Source organism: Labrus mixtus, chromosome 17 (genome assembly GCF_963584025.1).
Source record: "Labrus mixtus chromosome 17, fLabMix1.1, whole genome shotgun sequence".
Classification (NCBI taxonomy): Eukaryota; Metazoa; Chordata; class Actinopteri; order Labriformes; family Labridae; genus Labrus; species Labrus mixtus.
Window position 1 is genome coordinate 14,154,955 of NC_083628.1, and position 18,962 is coordinate 14,173,916.

Below are 18,962 nucleotides of genomic sequence, written 5' to 3' on the forward strand. Positions count from 1 at the left end.
CCAGTGCTTTCACACTTAATTGAAACCAAGTGTTCACATGTCAGGAATTCCTTGATTTGGAAGAGCCAGGAGGCAAATTGTGACTTTATTCTACAGGCTAAGAGGGGCAAGAATCTTAATTTCAATAATTTCAAACTGGGTACACAATTAAAATAATGACTGAGATAGCTGCCTTTCATGATTGAAGGCCATTCATCATATTTATTTTGAGAGATAAAAAGTAGTACAGCCAGAAAATAATAATTTGTTTGAGTTTTTGGAGCATCAAGGAGTCCTTAATGATTCATTAATTTGGTTTAAACAAACATATCCAGTTTTTGCAGGATATCTGATAACTAAAACCTCCCCGAGTGCATATTTTTGCACATCAACCACTAGGATCAGTTTCTTTCTCTTTATAGGGGACAAGTGCTATGCACCCATTTACAAATGTTATAATTTACATGGTAACCCATTCCTCCTTGAATGAAAGAAGCCATATCTTTTTGTATAACAAATGGCATTACAGAATTCTCCCAGAAGTGAAGACATCCACATATCTTTACATTATGTGACACTTTAGGGACTTATTTGGTGATATTGCTCAATAAAGAAGAGATGTTTTTGGTTCACTTGTCATATCCACAAACAATAGGAGCATTTCAAAAGAGTTGTAGTGTGTGTGAATTGACATAGTCAAATGCAAAAAAAGTCATGGTAATATAAAAGCTTTAAAATAAAAGTCAAGATTTCTGTTCAAGTCTTAGATTCAAGTCTTCATTTCTCACAGTAGTTTCTGCAGAAAAAACTGGTATGGTTGGGGTGTATCCATGACATTCACACTGCTGCTGTATCTGTAGGCTTTCTTTCATCTGGAACTTTCTCCTCTCAGTCTGTCTTCAACACACAGATCTCTGAGGTGTCCTGAAGAGGCCACTCAAAAAGAACTAAAGACAAGATCTGAGACATCTGGAGGGGGTTTCAAATAAATCCCCAGATACTCCCCTCACACATCTCCTCCTCACTGTATCCAGCCATTCACCCTACCCCCCTCCTTTCTTTGGACACCCTGAGTGCTCTGCTGTCCCTTTCTCTCTGAAGCCCTGCCTGTAGTCTACTCTCTCTCTGGCTGTCTGTGTTTTGCATGACAATTATCCTCCCAAGTCCATGGCCCAGGACAATGCTGCTATGGTTGGGGTTTGATGTCTTTTAAGCTATTGACCAGGCCCTTGTGGTCTCCCCAAGGTTCCCTGATTCTTGGAGACCTGCATGGACTTGTGACTGGAAGGAAGACAGGGGGATGATCTCCTGGGTCATTTGAGTGCACAGAGAGTTTATTTTAAACTTTCAGCTGAAATAAGGTTTCCATCTAAAATGTATTCCATCTAAAAACTTCTTAACCCTAAAAGAGGCAGACAAAATATATGTGTGCTAATATTCTTTCTAATTATATTTTTGGTATATTCCCATTCCACAAAGTCCATTGAATCACGAAATACTTAAACACTAAAGAAAGCATGATTGTACTAGCAATCCACAGCTAGGTATGACTTTATTTTGAAAAACCACAAGGCAAAACGAAAATATAACATATTTATTGTACAGGCTACAAAATCAATTCTCGTTCACTTCAAGCTGAATGCAAAACGGATGTTTCTACACATTTTGATTATTTCACCTGCAGACTACACCTGGGTGCTCAGGCCAGTTTTGGACCTTGAGGTCATATCAGACTGAATGCCAATGGCCCTCACTGCAGACCAGAGTGAAACTCCAACCCGATGTTTGTTTCAGAGGGCGGGGGAGTAGGAGGTGGGTGTGGGGCGGAATCAAAGGGTTGAGACTTATTGTTCAAATCTGAAAAGGAGCTAATGGTCGACCATCGCAACTCGGGATCTGAAAACCACGGGGTGCCCCGGGGACAGCTCGTACAATGACCTCCCCTCTCCCTCCCCGCAGTGTGTCTTCCTGCCGCAATCTGCGGCAAACGACTCGCACTGGGGGAGCGCATCTGCACCATCCAGAGCTTTGAATGAGCACCCATCAATGCTGAATAGGAGAAGTTCACCTGAATGCTGCTGGTCGTTTTAAGATGTAGCTCTCACTCTCTCAGTTCATGTCTGGCCAGAAATCCTGTATTTCGTTCCGTTTTTTTTATATGATCATTTCATTTTTGTATGTGCAACCAAAGATATGGTCTCTTCAAAAGTAAAATTTGGTCAAAGTATATTTTACAAGATTTTTTTTTTATTATTTTCAATTTTTATATTCAATTGTGCAAAATAAGTGTTTCCACGTTTAATTTCTCAATCCATGATTCCAATAAGGAAACAAAGTTTAGCATAGCCTAAAGTTAAATGAGTTTAAAAGACCGAACAAAAGCATGGGATGTTAAAACATATAATGCTACAAAGATTTTCACAAAGGAGCTTTCACAACTATTTACATTTTATTATCTTAAGAAAGGTGTCGTTTGCAGGCAGTGCATTACCTTCCTTCAAAATACAACATTTCAATTGTTTTTTTAAGTGTTGCCATAATCTACTGTTGTCAAAAATTCTGAAAATAAAAAAAATTACATGGTCATAACCTGGTTGTGTGGTATGTTGGGAACTCATGATGCCAATGTTAGTTCATTCGATTTCTTTAAGATAATTGTTAATGATTAAAATGAATTAAACCCCAATGACAGGGATTTTAAATATCAAAGCCATTTCCCTTGAGCTGAATAATTTAAACAAACCGAGCATTATAATTAAGGTGGGCAAATTATCTGTAGTGTTACAATATGTATTTATAGGAGTAGTGAGCCATTCTTATTATGCAACTTAAATATGCATTTTCGGGTGACATAAAACTTGTCAATTATAAATATATATATATTATATATATACGCATTGCGCGTAAAAACTCCACTTAAAACATCAGTGTGCAGAGATAATGGCTTAAAGTTGTGAAAACACTTAAAACACGCCCACTACTTTGGGAGCCATCAAGGTCATTCGAAATTTCTCAATCAGCTGTGCTCAATTGTCTGTGCCAGCCAATGGGTGACGAGATTGGGCGATCCGCACCACCCGCAGCTGTGATTAGGAAAAGCTGTGGAGCTGGGGCTGGACAGGAGCATTTGAGCTTGGAAGTGAGGTTGGAGGTGTAAAAGACAAGACTACATGGAGTAGGCTGGAGGCGTAATGGTGGTTGAGTTGAACCAAAACGGCGCTGCTTCGATTTCAACTTTTACCCAACACGAGTGTACTTTGATGTCCGACAACCTTTGGTAATTATCGGGCAGCATTTTCGTGTTGACTTGAAACGGATGAACAGATTTAAAACAAGTCACCTCTAACTTTTTGGTTACTTTTGGGGCGAGCGGTGTCTATTCGGAAGATGTCTGAAAGATCGCACAGTCCTGACTGCCAAACCCGGCCTTACGACTTCAGCCGGACCAACCCTTGCACCCAGATTTTGGGCCAAGATACTCTTGGCAGCGCTGCGTCGTTTCAACTTCCTCACGGCGTGCTGCCAGACCCGAGCCTCCTTTACAACAAAACCGCGTATGGTGGGATCGCACCGGCTTCTGCGCAGACCTTTTTCCCTTTCCCCCAAATCACAAGCGACTACAGGGGATCGGAACTGCAGGCTGGAGAGTTTGGGCAACCCAAGCATTGGTATCCCTTTGCTGCGCAAGAGTACACCGGCCAGGTACCCGGCGTCACAGCAGCTACCCAGCCTGTAAATTTGAGTCCCCCCATAGCTGAGACCAGGGAGCAGATCAAACTTCCGGAGATCAAATCCGAGAAGGACAACGATGATGGCTACTCAACGGAGATAAAGGTTCAGCAGTACCCAGCAGCCTCCATTCCCCACGGGGTCTCCTATTTTCCGGCCTGGAACCCATCTTTCTGGCCGGGGATCACCCACATCACACCACCCGGAAGTAGCAATCAAAATCCCTCTACCTCCTCTGCGTCTTCTCCATCCATGTCCCCTTCACCCCCGAGCAACGGGCTTCCAGGGAACGCGTTTTTCAGCGTAAATCCACCTCAGGCGACCAGCGGGCCTCTGACGCAAAACCCGGCCTCATCGGCGCGGAGCAGCGGCTCCTCGAGTGGCGGCTGCAGCGACTCCGAGGAGGTAAGACCAGTCATAAGAAGAAAAGGCCTCCACTTTTAACCATGAGTCTTCGTTGTAATTGAAAACAGTGCAGACGGAAGGGAACATGTTTCACAGTTAAGTGCACACAATTTTAGTATCTCAAATATTTTATTTGCTGTTGTTCTACAGGAGAATCTTTCTACTGAAGAACTGGAGCAGTTCGCCAAGGAACTGAAACACAAACGCATTACTCTAGGATTCACTCAAGCAGATGTTGGCCTTGCCCTCGGTAACCTTTATGGTGAGTATGGAATCACTGGTTCACATTGAAGGCTACTCTGTGTAAGGTGTATGTTTCTTTTTAAACGCAGGGCATTTTAACTCGTGTATAAATGTTACTGTTTTTTGTTTTGTACTCATGTTTTTGCGAACACTGTATCAGCTTCGTTATCTAAAACGTTTCTGGTGATGAAATGTATAATCTGCTTTTGCAGCAGATGTATACGAAGACATCACCCATGTAAAACATACATAAAGTCAATGTCCTGCTCGTATTCAAGTATCTTTATTTAACTGAGTAGTTTTGGTATGCAAATCAACCATTTATAGTATTAATACGTGACCTTTGTTTCTTTATGTAGGGAAGATGTTTAGCCAGACGACCATTTGCAGATTTGAGGCCTTGCAGTTGAGCTTCAAGAACATGTGCAAGCTGAAGCCTCTTCTTCAAAGATGGCTGAATGAGGCAGAGACTTCTGACAATCCCCAGGATGTAAGTATGCAACTCTTGACATCTGCCAACTAGTTAGCAAGACAACAGATGATCACCAAACTCTATGGGATCAGTTGGTCTTTTCAGGCTTTGCTAATTTCCTGCTGAGCAAACCTGAATCCAAGACCTTCCACTCCTGTGAAGTGTAACATGCCATCTATTGGCCTTAAACTGTTTGGGGGCAACTGTGGATTTAAACCATAATACCATGTTTCTGACTCAACAGATGTATAAGATTGAGAGAGTATTTGTTGACACCAGAAAGCGGAAGAGGAGGACCAGCCTAGAGGGAGCGGTGCGCTCTGCTCTTGAGTCCTACTTTATAAAGTGTCCCAAGCCCAACACCCAGGAGATCACACACATCTCAGATGATCTGGGTCTGGAGAGAGATGTAAGTACTAACTCGGAAAGGGATTCACTGTGCATGTTTTTTTTTTTTTTATATTGTGTCACATTTTTAAAATACAAGTGATGTTTCTTCCCAGGTGGTGCGTGTTTGGTTCTGCAACCGGAGACAGAAAGGAAAGCGCCTGGCCCTGCCAACAGATGAGGAGTGCGACGGCCAGTACTATGAACAGAGTCCTTCCCCACTGAACATGGTACACTCTCCCATTCCTAGTCAGGGCTACCCGACTTCTAGCTACCCCAATGCCCCTCCTCCGACACTCTACATGGCCCAACTTCACCGGCCGGACGTCCTGAAACAAGCCCTGCACCCCGGACTGGTTAGTCACCTGACTGGATAAACATGCTCGGGCAGAACCACAGATTGCCTTCTTAATGATAAGTCTTCCAAATCAAGTGGAGGGTGAACTTCTTGATCCAGATCGACTAATCATGCCTTTTGGATTCTGCAGCAGTGAAGTGGAGAAAACTGATTTAGTGTCAGTTTAGAAATTGTATCAAAGGAACCTCCATGGCGCTTCTGTGACCTGCAAATCAATGCCAACTTTTGTGACTTGAACCAAAAAATGTTTTCTATGGTTTTGCTTTATTAGGCATTGTATAGTGAACTATTCTATAGGTTTTAGTCATAAGCTGAAAAATTTAAGTGTTACTGCAATAATTCTTCCACCGAAGGCGTTAGGATGTAAAACTATGGTTGAAGAGCCAGGGTATTATAAGCTAAATTCTGGGGAGGTTTTCTGTAACTCAGATGAGGAATGCTCTGGTCTAATGAAGGAACCACACAATTTAAGCCATTTTAGTCAACATTTGTGCAATACCTTTTTGTCTTATCTGAAAAGATCAAGAGGCATGTTTTCAATGAATTTGCACAAGTTGCCTTTTTTAAGTTGAGTAATATTTGTTGTTTTTTTTCTACATATGTGCAGCATACATGACAAGCCCAAAGATCTACAAAAATTTTAGCTGGAAGTGGGATTATGATATTCAAAATTATATTTTTGGGGGATGTGACCAATGAATAGTTATTCACATGTTTCTTAGCTGGTTCTCACAATTGCTCAGTATTTTTCTAACATCCCAGGTGATTGGCAGCGAGACCCAGCTTATATTTCAGAACCTCATTTTGATTTTATTGTAAAAGATTTTTGCTAATGAAACACTCAACTAAAATGTGTTTGGCTGCTCACTGAGTGTTTCTCTTTTAGGGTTGTGTTTTAAAAAAGTTTTAATTTTACTCTGAAAATTTCCAACATGTCATTCAGCCACTTCACTTGACCCATGACTTTAAAGTCCCCACGACTTCAGAAACTGAGTAAAAATGAAACAAGCACAGAAATACTTCTATATAAATGGTAAGGAAACTTGCTTAATGAATAACACTACCCAACTGCTCTGAGAGTACAATCATACCTTCTTATTGAACTGCTTGTAGATGGATTAAACTATAAATTATTGAAATGTTACTCTGCATCTAATCAGTTAAACTGATTATATAGTAAAACTTTTCAATGTGTGTACATATTTGCCAACTGTACAAATTATTTCTTTTTCCAGTAAACATGACTCTACTCACACAGTAAAATATATTTTTTGTGCAATCTAATAAGGCTACTCTTACTTTAAAGCGTATCTTCATTTGCAACCAGATGTGATTTAATCATGCATTACCTGAAGGACAGAACAAATTGTCTCCCGGTGGCAACGATGTTCCCCAGACAACAGAACCACTGCACCTATAATTACCTTCAGCTGGACATAGGTTACAGTTTCAGGAGGTTGGGTGTCTGTAATCGATCAATTTCATGCCATAAAACAGCATTTTTTCCTATGGTAAACAATGACTTGGTAAGATGGGTATAAAATTAATGTTAAAGTCACTTATTAGTCCTTCACAACTTAAAAATCCCAAATATGTCAAAATAAAAATGTCTATACACGGGACATGCTATTTTCAATATCATATTGAGTGCTGGAACTCCTAATTGCAGCGGTGTCGTATAGCAGTATATTCATTACAAGCCCCGGTCTTTCAAGCTTTAGAATGAGACTGCCCAGTTAATGTATTTCAGTATTTACAGCCTTATGTTTTCATTTATTTTGGGGATGGTCCCAATTTTTTCCATGTTGACCTCCATAGGAAAGTATTTTAATATAAGTAGACACATTGTTTTTTAAACTTCATATGATTTTTTGTTTTTAAAGGCATAATACATGTCTACACCAAAAAGGAATCTGTATTCTTTAAGACATTTACTTAATTATTTAAGGCTACATTAGGCTATATCAGGGTCTATCCGTTCCCATCACAGTAACCATTGAGCAATGGTATGCTGTAGTATGGCATTACAGAACGCAAGTGTAGCAAGTAAGTCATCAAATCAGAGTCATCAGGTGTATTGTTTTATTTATGTCCTTATTGAGAATTTAAGAGTAATACCAAATTGATACATTTTTCATGAAGCTACAGCCAAGCAGGTGTTGGAACTGGAAGTGGAGAAATGGCTGGCCTCTGCTCAAAGGCCCCACTTTAACTACCACAACTGAAATCCACTAACCCCAAATCTAATATGATTAGCTAAACTAGCCGCAGCTGCAAAACTGCTGCTTCACATAGAGGTATCAATTTACACATTTTACTCAAATGTGGGACTGGTAGAATGCATATTACAAAAAAACTATTGTCCAGAGACATCATCTATTTGATAAAGTGCGATGGATTTACTCCAATTTGTTCTTTTTCACAAAGCATGTTAGCTGAGTGTCTTGTGTAGCTGAGTGTACATTTTCCAACAATCCAAACCAAACCTTCCTGAATTGGTGAATGAAATTATTTAGGTGGTTTAATAAATATCATCCATTTTTCATCTTTTTTGAATGTATCAGGTTTCTTATTGGCAAAATATTAAAACTAAACACACAAAATGTGATCAAATCAAGCTAACAATCAAAAACAAGCCTTAGTTTTTCTCAGTTGCTAATAGCATTGACCCAGGCTTCTAGGTCAGAGTAAACTTTGTGCTGAGGTAACCTATCGTACTGTGAGCAGACTTTACACAGTCTCTCCCTCCAGTCTGTGTACAGCTTCACTCTCCACTCTTTTTTCCACTTAAAATATTCACTGTAGCGTTCCTTATCCCCCGCTAACTGTTGCAGATACTTTCCTAAGTCTTTTACAGATGCAAACTCATCAACATGGATGAAAGAATTAGGTGGAGCCACAGCTTTGTAATCATCTATTGGTGGCCCAATGACTACAGGCACTGCCCCGCCTTTATAAGCATTCCTCCACAGCTTCTCTGTGATGTAATCTTTACCAACTGAGTTCTCAAACGACAAATAGAAGTAGCAGCGAGAGATTGTAGTTATGAGGGCTCTGGAGGGAAGAGGCTTCTTTGTCCAACGGCCGTAAACCTTCACAGGAACAGTTTCACTTAGCTCCTTATACACCATGCTTCTCTTGTGCTGGTTCTTGTAGTTGCTGACAACCCAACAAACCAAAAAGCTTTTATTCTGTGGGACATCTTCTACGCCTTCATCCTCCTTTGGTAGCAGCTCGCCATATGGAATAGTGACATCAGCATCCCTCCTGTAGGTTATGGTAATGTTGAAGAGATTATCCAACTGACTCAAGTTGCTGCTGTAAACAGGGGCCTCCAGGGACATCCAGGCCCACCTCTGGCCCGGCGGACGTGGGAGGTCAAAGGGCAGCTTTTTGCGGCCCTGTACCAGCTCCCGGCTGTGGAACACCACCACATCCGCCGAGGGGAACAGGGAGCACTGATCCACCAGCCTGCAGTGAGGGATGTGGTAGAGATCCCAGCACACATCCCCCCTGAGGCTTAACGACCTGCCGAAGGGCCAGTACCAAAGCAGGATGGTTATATTTCTGCTATTGCTGGGCTTGTTACCGAAGGATGGATTTATGTCCATCAGGGCCTGGAATCTTCCCGTCCATCCATAAAGAAGAGACAGACGTAACAAGATCAGAAAGGAGAGAACGAAGAGGCTCTTCTTCATTGAGCTGAGCTTGAGCTTTTTAGTGTTAACACAACCCTGTCACAAAAAGGAAGCAAGAAGAAGGATCATTACTACTTAGGTTTTTTGCAGACCTTATTTTTTGTCTGAAGCAGATTTTAACCGCTCAGAAGAGTGTTTTTACGTTTTTATCCAATTTTCCTTAAATCACATACCATCAAAGTTATAAAAGATAATTTTGGATAAACTTTTTAGGCTGTTTCATGAACCTATTGCTGTCCATCTGTTCCTATCTGATATAAATAGCTGCACTGTGAGGTAATCAAATTGTGGTTTAAATAATAAATAATAATAATGTAAAATCACAAAAAAAAATCTAATACCACTAAAATAAAAAGGAGGTCTTGACTATGTAGAGAGATGAAGGGGTTAAGTTGCTGCCTATAGATGTTACTTTCCCACTGTGAGTCATGCTTGGTATGTATTTGCGAGTCATTCCTCATCTCTCACCCCTCATTTCCTGTTATCTTTCTGCAAGAAGCTGTCTTATGATTTACATTTTTTATTTTGAAATGACCAAGGTTAGCAACAACAACTCAAAATATTTACCTAGTCTTATCTTGCAAACACTAGAGTGGTTATTAATTAAGAAACATTGAGAACTATCAACAGATCAGTTAACCCCTCATACTTAATTTTATCTAAAAGTACACAGTCAAATGCAATACACTACAATATGGCTTTGTTAAGTTGAATCTTAATTTACTAAACAATGTGTATCCGACCAATTAGATTTTTTTTAAATTAATGCACACACCCATTTTAATTCTGCTTACAGAAATTAAAACCGCTGGCAGTCATGACCTTGCACTGACATACATCAACAACAGAAACTTAAAGACACCATCTCAAAGGGGGGTATTTTTAGGGAGTGGCAGTCACAAAAGTTATAATTTGTCACTTTGGGATTTGAAATAAAAACAGAAAACCAAATTAAATAGCCCAGAATTACAGGCCTGGTCCACTCTGCTGTCGAACATTTGTAATTGACTAATAGCTTTAAATGAACAGATCATTTTCAACAAGAAGCACTTTGATCTTAATCATGAATAGAAGAAAGAGAAAGAGAAAAAAAACACTCCTGATGTTTTTTCCTGAACTTTCTTAAAACAAGTCTGAAAGTCTCCTGTGACAGTCATTATAATAAGTTCCCCCATGGAGATGTAAGGCTTGTAATAAGGACTCACCATCAGGGACGCCGACTCAGCCTGTGTCTCCCAGTATGAAGAGGACTCACCATCACCCACTCAGACCACAGACCATGACTTTTTTTCTGCTCAGGGTAAACGCTTCCTTTTTTTTGCTAAAAGGACAGAAAACATACATTAAGACCCACCCATTTTCATTACTTCACAATATTTCCATGAAATATTTTTGGGTCACCAATTTTCTGAAATGCCCAAGTAGAGGACAGTTACACCTTTCAATATGCATTGATAAGGTTTGAAAACAAAACATCCTCCCTTATTGTGGCTTTCCAGTCTTTTTGAACACTACCAAGATGTATACTCAACTTAAGCTGTTTTTGGTGCATACTGTATACTTACAGTATATTGTAAGGATTTATTGCAAACCTGTTTATTATTGCACTGCACATTGTAATAACTACTGCTGATAGCAAAGCTATTTGTACCCGGCTTGCAAGCTATTGTTTCTGCTTCTTCACGTCACCTGGAATATGTTACTGAAATGTATATAGTTGATTTAATTCCCCATATCCACACATCTTAATGAATAATGAATGTATGATATAAAGAGCTATCTTTAGTTTCTGCGACACACGCGGTGTACAGAGGTAACTGTATGTTTGCGGTGCCATTGTAGAAGATTATAGCCAGAATGTTTTCAGCAGAGGTGTGAGAGTTTGACATAAAAAAAACCTCAAGACATCACAGATATTTTTAAAAGATTTGTTATTTTTGAGCCTCCAGAGGTATGAACCCTGAACAGGATGTGGTTAAATGTTCCTGTTGGTGGCATTGTTCGCCTTACTTGCAGTAGCAGAGTGAAAGAGAGTTGAAAGGTAAAAAAAAAAATCCTTTTTGTATTTTACCCCAAATGTGTTAAGTCAGTCACAGCCACCTGAGATTGACAGCTCTAACATACAGCTCATCGTTTTCTGTTTTTAATACAATAGATGGAATATAAAGCATGATTGAAAACGACATGTTGGAAGTCAGAAACACAAACCTGATTTTGAGATGAGTCTGCTCTCCTCAGTCACCACAAATACCATTTTTGGTCGCTGCTGGAAACTGATGGTGAACATGGAGAGCTTGAAAACCATAATCGGAACCCCTTTGAATCAAGCTGAGGTGTCTCTCTGAGAGCTTGGTTGATGTAATCTAATCTTAGCAGCATTGTGTTACACACTTCAAGCATCTTGTCCTTCCAGCCACAATTTCTGATTTCTAGTAAATGTGATACAATTAGCTTTTTTTGTGTGCTTAATTTTCGTCTTAAGCGACACTCTGCAAAATCAACAGATCATAAGCAGGGTGTGTTTGCTTCATGTGTGCACTGATGGGGAAAGAGGAAGTGTTGATCAAAATCTAAAGTTAAAGGGGGTGTTACACAAGGGTGATCACAAACTACTGAGAAATCACTTGATGTAAATGTGTTGGATAGGAAAAAGATCCATTTATTTCTTTGAATATTAATGATACCCAAATTTAGAGAAATATTCTTGAGTGTAATTATACATCTAGGAATTGAAATATATTTTAAACATATATGTTACACTAACAATCTTCTATATATCACATCCCCCACCCTTATTTTGTATATCTTAGAACGTATATACTATATTTAATTTCCTCTTTTTGTGAGCTGCCATAACAAGTGAATATCCTCTTTAGGGAGTCAATAGAGCTTATTGTATTCATCGTATTCTCAATATAATCACTTGAGTTTGTCTGTGGTCTGATGGTTGCTTTACAGCAGGTTCTGGATCTTTATCATTGAACATGTTGTAAGTGCAGAGCAACTTTTTTCCTAATCAGGTAGCCAGTAGGAGTCCATCTTTCTTGCTAAACTGTGGAGTAGGGGGTACTTAGAAAACAGGTTTGATTAAGTTTAATGTTGCCGAGATGGGATATTTTCTAAATCTAGATAAGAAGTCTATGTGGAAATGTGTTTTGAGCAACCATTTGTTTCAATAATTTTCCTTATGGCAACCTGATTTAAACAGAATTAATTTAAGCTTACATGGGCTTTAAAATTGACTTGGTATGTTGCATTTGGTGGTAAATGGTTTCCCCATTGTCATTGATATATTGTTACTAGAAAAACATTGATTATTTTTGTCTTCTAAATAGGTCTTTTGATTTCTTGGAAAATAATGGATTATCTTTTACAGAGACAGGTGAATTGGTCATGGATACAATAATGCCCAATGAAAATTTGTAGTGTGTCCACTATATCACAAATTAAGGATGTAGGTGGTATCATGATGGCTTAAAAAAGGTTATAGAAGTCATTATATTTTTTTGTAATATTACAAGTTTCCTGTTTTATTCACAAGTTTTTCAGTGTTACTGAAGGATGGATTTATGTCCATCAGGACCTGGAATCTTCCCGTCCATCCATTAAGAGACAGACGTAACAAGAACAGAAAGGAGAGAAGGAAGAGGCTCTTCTTCATTGAGCTGAGCTTGAGCTTTTTAGTGTAAACACAACCCTGTCACAAAAAGGAATCAAGAAGAAGGATCATTACTACTTAGGTTTTTTGCAGAACTTAATTGTTGTCTGAAGCAGATTTTAACCGCTCAGAAGAGTGTTTTTACGTTTTTATCATATTTTCCTTAAATCACATACCATCAAAGTTATAAAAGATAATTTTGGATAAACTTTTTAGGCTGTTTCATGCACCTATTACTGTCCATCTGTTCCCATCTGATATAAATAGCTGCACTGTGAGGTAATTAAATTGTGGTTTAAATAATAAATAATAATAATGTAAAATCACAAAAAAAAAATCTAATACCACTAAAATAAAAAGGAGGTCTTGACTGTGTAGAGAGATGAAGGGGTTAAGTTGCCGCCTATAGATGTTACTTTCCCACTGTGAGTCATGCTTGGTATGTATTTGCGAGTCATTCCTCATCTCTCACCCCTCATTTCCTGTTATCTTTCTGCAAGAAGCTGTCTTATGATTTACATTTTTTATTTTGAAATGACCAAGGTTAGCAACAACAACTCAAAATATTTACCTAGTCTTATCTTGCAAACACTAGAGTGGTTATTAATTAAGAAACATTGAGAACTATCAACAGATCAGTTAACCCCTCATACTTAATTTTATCTAAAAGTACACAGTCAAATGCAATACACTACAATATGGCTTTGTTGAGTTGAATCTTAATTTATTCTACTAAACGATGTGTATCTGACCAATTTGGAATTTAGGATGTTTTGGATGAAACTGTGGAGAATGAGAGTAATCTCTGGACAAAACAATGAGTTTTTGGTAAACATTAGCCTGTTATATTCACAAGTTTTTCAGTGTAGGAAGCACATATTTTCATAAAGAAGAGTGTTGGTTGGTGCTCATGGTACACTCATTATTCACAGGCTGTGGTCCGTTCAAAGTCACACGAACAGTAGGAAGGGTGGCTATAGGTAAAAGCATCGTGTGGTTTGGCCTAGATCTGAGCTGTCATAAGATGGGCCAGTTCAATGAGATGGCAGTCATGCATTGACATTACTGTTGAAGGAGGAGAATAGATATACGGTCAGACAGCGTGACCTGAGTGACTGATGTTCTGGCCTTCTACAAACACAGGCACAGCAAATTACCAGGATTCATTTCCAGGTTTCTGAAGGTTCATAATGTAAGTGAGGAATCATTAATGATCCTCCTAAAAACAACAATGTAAAAAAAATATTGAAGAAAAAAAAGATAGCATCAGCTACATTAATCAGACTTTTTCAGACGTTCTACATAAAAACATGGACAATGATGTGTAGTGCTTTCACTGTCATGGAAACTAACTCTAAAATGATAGAGAAAGTCAATCTGGTCCTGTGAGCTACATTAGTTATTTTGGGGGAAACTATCCACTTGGGAGTTCTCTGGGAACTACACACCATGTTTTTTTTTCTGTCTGCATTCACACCACCATGTTGCTGGGAGAGTAAGCAGGAGGTAAAAAGGTTCCTCTAAACAGGGTTCCAACAGCTCCTATAACTATGAAAAAGTTCTTGTGGTCTATAAACGCCTATTGAATAAAGCCTTGTTGACCTTTAAGGGTGATCTACAAACAGAATCTTTTTATAACCCAACAGTATGAAGGTCTTAAACTCAGAAACAATCTCACAGTTGCATATCTTCAAGGGAAATTTTGACTCAACACCCCTATATGTACATTTTAAATATACTAAAACTCCAGCATTAGGATAACCTGATAGTATCTAAAACCATGTGAACAAATATCTCTCCCAGTTTGCTCAACAGTGGTTTCTTTTAAAAGATAATGCAAACTTGCTCACACTATTATTTAGTGTTTTGATTTTATTCACAATCTACCTACATCAGAGACGAGTGTCTAAAGCAATTAGTTTGCTCTTTTTCTCATACTATAATTAACAGTCAACAGTTTTTTAGGTAGTCCTAGTAGAGATGATTCAGGCCATTTTTCAGGCAAGTGGAACATGAATTGTGTGAATGGGTGTAACCTGTGGTGTAAAAGCGCTCTGAGTAGTCAGAAGACTAGAAAAGTGCATTGCAAGCTCAAGTCCATTTACCATATACAAATGTCACTTTTACCTGGGTCATGTCAAGTAGGAAACCAATTGACAAGTTTCTGTCTTTTTCTTTTCAAGAAGAAGAATTATTCTATCCATGCAAAGTGTATGCCCATCCCTACTAGTATTAGCATATGAGATTCTCTTTGTTTTTTGACTTGAGTTGCAAGATTTCATGTCCTACATTGTCTGATTTTAAGCAGATAAAAGCTGTTTACTTAGGCGTGTTAAGATAAGTTGATTTTCTGCCATGTCATTCTGTTTTCATCTGGACTTTTAGATCAATATTCAGCAACATGTACACTGAGGGATAGGATGATGTAAAGTGACCATCAGAAGTAACTAATCCCATTCGTACACATTCATAAAGCCACCGATAAAGCAGCAGGTGTCTTGCCCATGGGACATTGGACAATTAGCTGCTGGAGCTGGGGATCAAACCCCCATCCTTCCGGTTAGGAGATGACGGACTCTACCAACTGAGCCACAATAGACCCAGTTGGTGGTTGTCTCTGCCAGAACAGACTGACCAGAAGAGTGTTGGCAGGTCTGTAATTAGCTGCCCTCTTATGCAGAGACATACTCTGGAAATGGATAAAGACTTCTTTTCATCTTGTAGTTGTCTCTATCAGTAGGATGTAACAGCCAGTAAACACAGAATAAGAGAACAAACTGAAAATCAGCAACTATATGTCTGCTTAACAAGATCAGTGCAAACACAACATTAGTCTAGATTTAACAGCTCATATATATTTTTTTAACAACACCAATTTATTGTTAATCTAAAAGAAGAGCATACGCTGCCCTCTAGTTGTTTAAATACTGAAATGCACAATTGATAATTTATAAGAAAGATAATACCTGTGCCTTTCCCAAAAATAAATATAATATAGTACCATTTAACTTAAATCACAAAAAGACAATTGTGTAAAAGCATGCATAAAATGGAAAAAATAAATAAATTGACAATTCATATTTTTTAAACAATCTCAATGGCTTCTCAATATCCTGGCAAGTCTGTTGGCCTGATTGTATACATACACAAAGCGACTTAGCGTGTGGTGCAGTAGTGCTGGGCAATAAAGCAGGTTTCAATTACAATTTCCAGAGGATGGCAGCTATCCTGAGTGTTGGTTTTACGTTTTCCGGAGGCAGCAAGTTTCATATAGTCCATACTTCTGGTCATTTACTGTGATTTTTGAATCCACTTGAGAGCCTCTGAGTCAGGTGTCACAAGCTGTGATACTATAAAAGTACAATTACCACAACTGTTATCCCTCATGCTGCTTATTCTTTAGTTTGAGCTGATACTACTAAAGTGAGACAAGAGACAAAATGCATCAGTAACCATAAAAACATGAACAAAAAAATTGATTGTAAAACACCAGATTAAAGAATTGCATGATTACATATAAGGGATGTCAAGTAGTTAATGTCAGGTGTTTAATGAATCCATATGGCTGATTATAAAATGAGTTGGCCCTTCATATAAAGGATAATGTGTAAGGACTTAAATGACTCCTCTTGACGTCTCTGCTTAGTTGTAATGAATGCTGATGGTTTTTTTTTTAAATCCCAAACTCCTCCTATGAACTAAATAAAAAAACTCAAGACTAAAAACAAGTCTTAACCCTGAAGTGGAAATCAGTATAATGAAATACCACAAGAGGGCAGTATAGTGCAGAAAAACAGTTCATTCAAATGCATTGTTGTTAAGGCTGGATCAGGCTGCAGGCCTTGACCCCCCCAAGCTCCAAATGAAAGCGTCATAGATAATAAAAAAAATGTATTCATGGTCTTATGTTTTAAGTATCAACGTATACTATAGTATTATAAGGCCGTAAGAGTGTAAATAAAGAGGCTTCAACAGATTGCATTTTAATGTTTGAAATGGAGCTTCTATATACACACCCATTGTCATGATTTGGTTTCTTATTTTCAGAGTTTAGGTTTTCTTGTTGTTTTTAGTTCTCATTCTTCCCTGATGGTGTTGTTTCCCTTGTGTGTTTTCTAGGTTAGTGTTTCATGTGTTATTTTGTAACTTCATATCCTACTGTTTCTTTATGTTCTAGTGTGTTTTGTTTCATTCTTGAGTTCTGTGTGTCTTTAGTGTTTCATGTTTTAGTTTGTAGTTGTCCTCAGTGTTTCTTTTATTCCTGCCTCTGTGTGTTTCCCAGTGTGATTGCCCTGATTGTCTTCACCAGTGTCTTGTTAGACTCGCCTGTGTCTGATGTCTATTTAGTCTCTGTGTTTCTTCTCTTCTGTGTCAGTTCATTGTTGTTTGTCAGTCAGTTATCAGTGTCAGTAGATGTCTGGTTTCCTCGTGGCTAGTTTTCTACTGTAGTAAGTTGTGTGTTTGCCTTTGGCCTTTTTGTTTAAATAAATATTTTTTTGTTAGATCTGCATCTGGGCCCTCCTCTTAGTTTTTCTCGAACCTTGACACCCATGTTAGAACAAAAAAACACAAGAAACTCAAGTTGCATGTAAATAAAACACACCAGAATAACTTTGTGATTTATTATAAAGCAGGCCAAAAGTCAACTCAAAATCACTGCAAGGTATCAAAGTCTCCTTCATCCAGTTTAAACTACAGTGTTCACTCAGATATTATTTATCAATAATTTAAAAAAAATGTATTCAGGTTTGCATTTTCATACCTTATACCATTTTATTTATGTCAGGGAAATGTTTTTTTTTCCTGATGTCAAACAACTTGTGAAGTGACTAAAAATTGATAGCATAATGCCATTTACTGAATTACGGAATCAAAGTAGCCTTGTGTTCAAGTTGTGTGTCTTTTTATTATTGCTTCTACTGTTGAAGTAATCTTGTTCAATAGTGAGTTTCCTTCAATACTGAATTTCCTATAGTAGAAAATGAATGATCACAGATTCATATAAGCAGGTACAGATTTGATATAATGTTTCTGGTATTATATAATTACTATGCCTTCAAATAAATTCATATGAGGGTTTTTTAGGCAGCAACAACAAAAGAAGGACATTGTGTCAGGTTGTTTAACTGTTAAGGATGTTTAAGATCTTAGGGACAGCACCTTTCTTTTAGCCTACATTCCAAAACAAAATACATAGTACATACTCAATTACCTTAATTATCCTTAAACAGTCTATGCTTGAATCATGTGGATTCCACAGAACAGAGTCATTGAAGACAGTTGATCACACCCTCATGAAATCCTCTTGAAAGTATTGACACTCTATCATAGTTTGCTTAAGCCATTTCTCTGCTGATGTGTTTCTAATCTTTCTGGAATCTTTACCTCACTTTCTGGCTTCAACCTTGTTTTTCTCAATAACAACTTCCTTGTTTTATTTTGTCTCCCTCCTCTTCCTGAACACAGAAACCCCACGGTGACACCTTAGCGAATACCTGCCTATAGTGAAAGCATTTTCTTTCAGTCATGAATGTCGATGACACCTGAAAGTTGGCTGTGGGATGAACACAAAACAAACATGTCCAGCCTATAGGGTTACATATGTAAGAGACACAAAAACTCAGGCACACTATTGACAAGACTGACCGAGAGACATCAAAGGAAATCCACAATGTGGCCAGCAGTGTGTGGACACATATCTCTTTGCACTCTGTAGTTCTGGGGCTGTCTTCAAATCCTCCAATCCAAGAATCTTATATATCATACAAATAAAAACAGTGTCAGAAAGTCTTGTGTTTGCAGGACAATTTCAAGGTCCATAAGGTAACAGATTTTGGCTTGGAAGGAACTGAGTGGCATGCATGTAGCCCTGATCTCAACCCTGTCCAGCACTTCAGGGATAATTTGGAATTCAGACTGAAAACAAGGCCTTATCGCCAAACATCAGTCCCTTTAGTGCGTCAGTGCTCTTATTAATAGACTTGGGCCTTAATTGGAGAAAATATTCACAGTAGGGTTCCAAAACTCTTGTGG

At 38.4% G+C, this 18,962-nt stretch overlaps 2 protein-coding genes across 3 annotated transcripts; one reads left to right on the top strand and one right to left on the bottom strand.

The window, feature by feature from the left end:
- The first annotated feature begins 3,049 nt into the window (after positions 1-3,049).
- pou5f3 (POU domain, class 5, transcription factor 3) lies at positions 3,050-6,636 on the top strand. Its single transcript, XM_061061762.1, has 5 exons — positions 3,050-4,113; positions 4,264-4,375; positions 4,716-4,846; positions 5,073-5,237; positions 5,332-6,636. Exons 1-5 carry the CDS (start codon positions 3,367-3,369, stop codon positions 5,590-5,592), a joined length of 1,416 nt encoding a protein of 471 aa, XP_060917745.1. The 5' UTR covers positions 3,050-3,366; the 3' UTR covers positions 5,593-6,636.
- A 1,005-nt stretch (positions 6,637-7,641) lies between these two features.
- On the bottom strand, positions 7,642-12,947 carry LOC132992288 (fucosyltransferase 7 (alpha (1,3) fucosyltransferase)). Of its 2 annotated transcripts, none has more exons than XM_061061501.1 (3): positions 11,514-12,947; positions 10,477-10,592; positions 7,642-9,307 (listed from the first exon to the last, which is right to left on the bottom strand). In XM_061061501.1, the coding sequence occupies exons 2-3, from the start codon at positions 10,477-10,479 to the stop codon at positions 8,222-8,224; spliced, it is 1,089 nt and encodes a 362-aa protein (XP_060917484.1). In that variant the 5' UTR covers positions 10,480-10,592; positions 11,514-12,947; the 3' UTR covers positions 7,642-8,221. The 2 variants fall into 2 exon arrangements, with proteins under 2 accessions (XP_060917484.1, XP_060917483.1); XM_061061500.1 differs by having other exon boundaries at positions 11,480-12,947.
- Between the last annotated feature and the right edge of the window lie 6,015 nt (positions 12,948-18,962).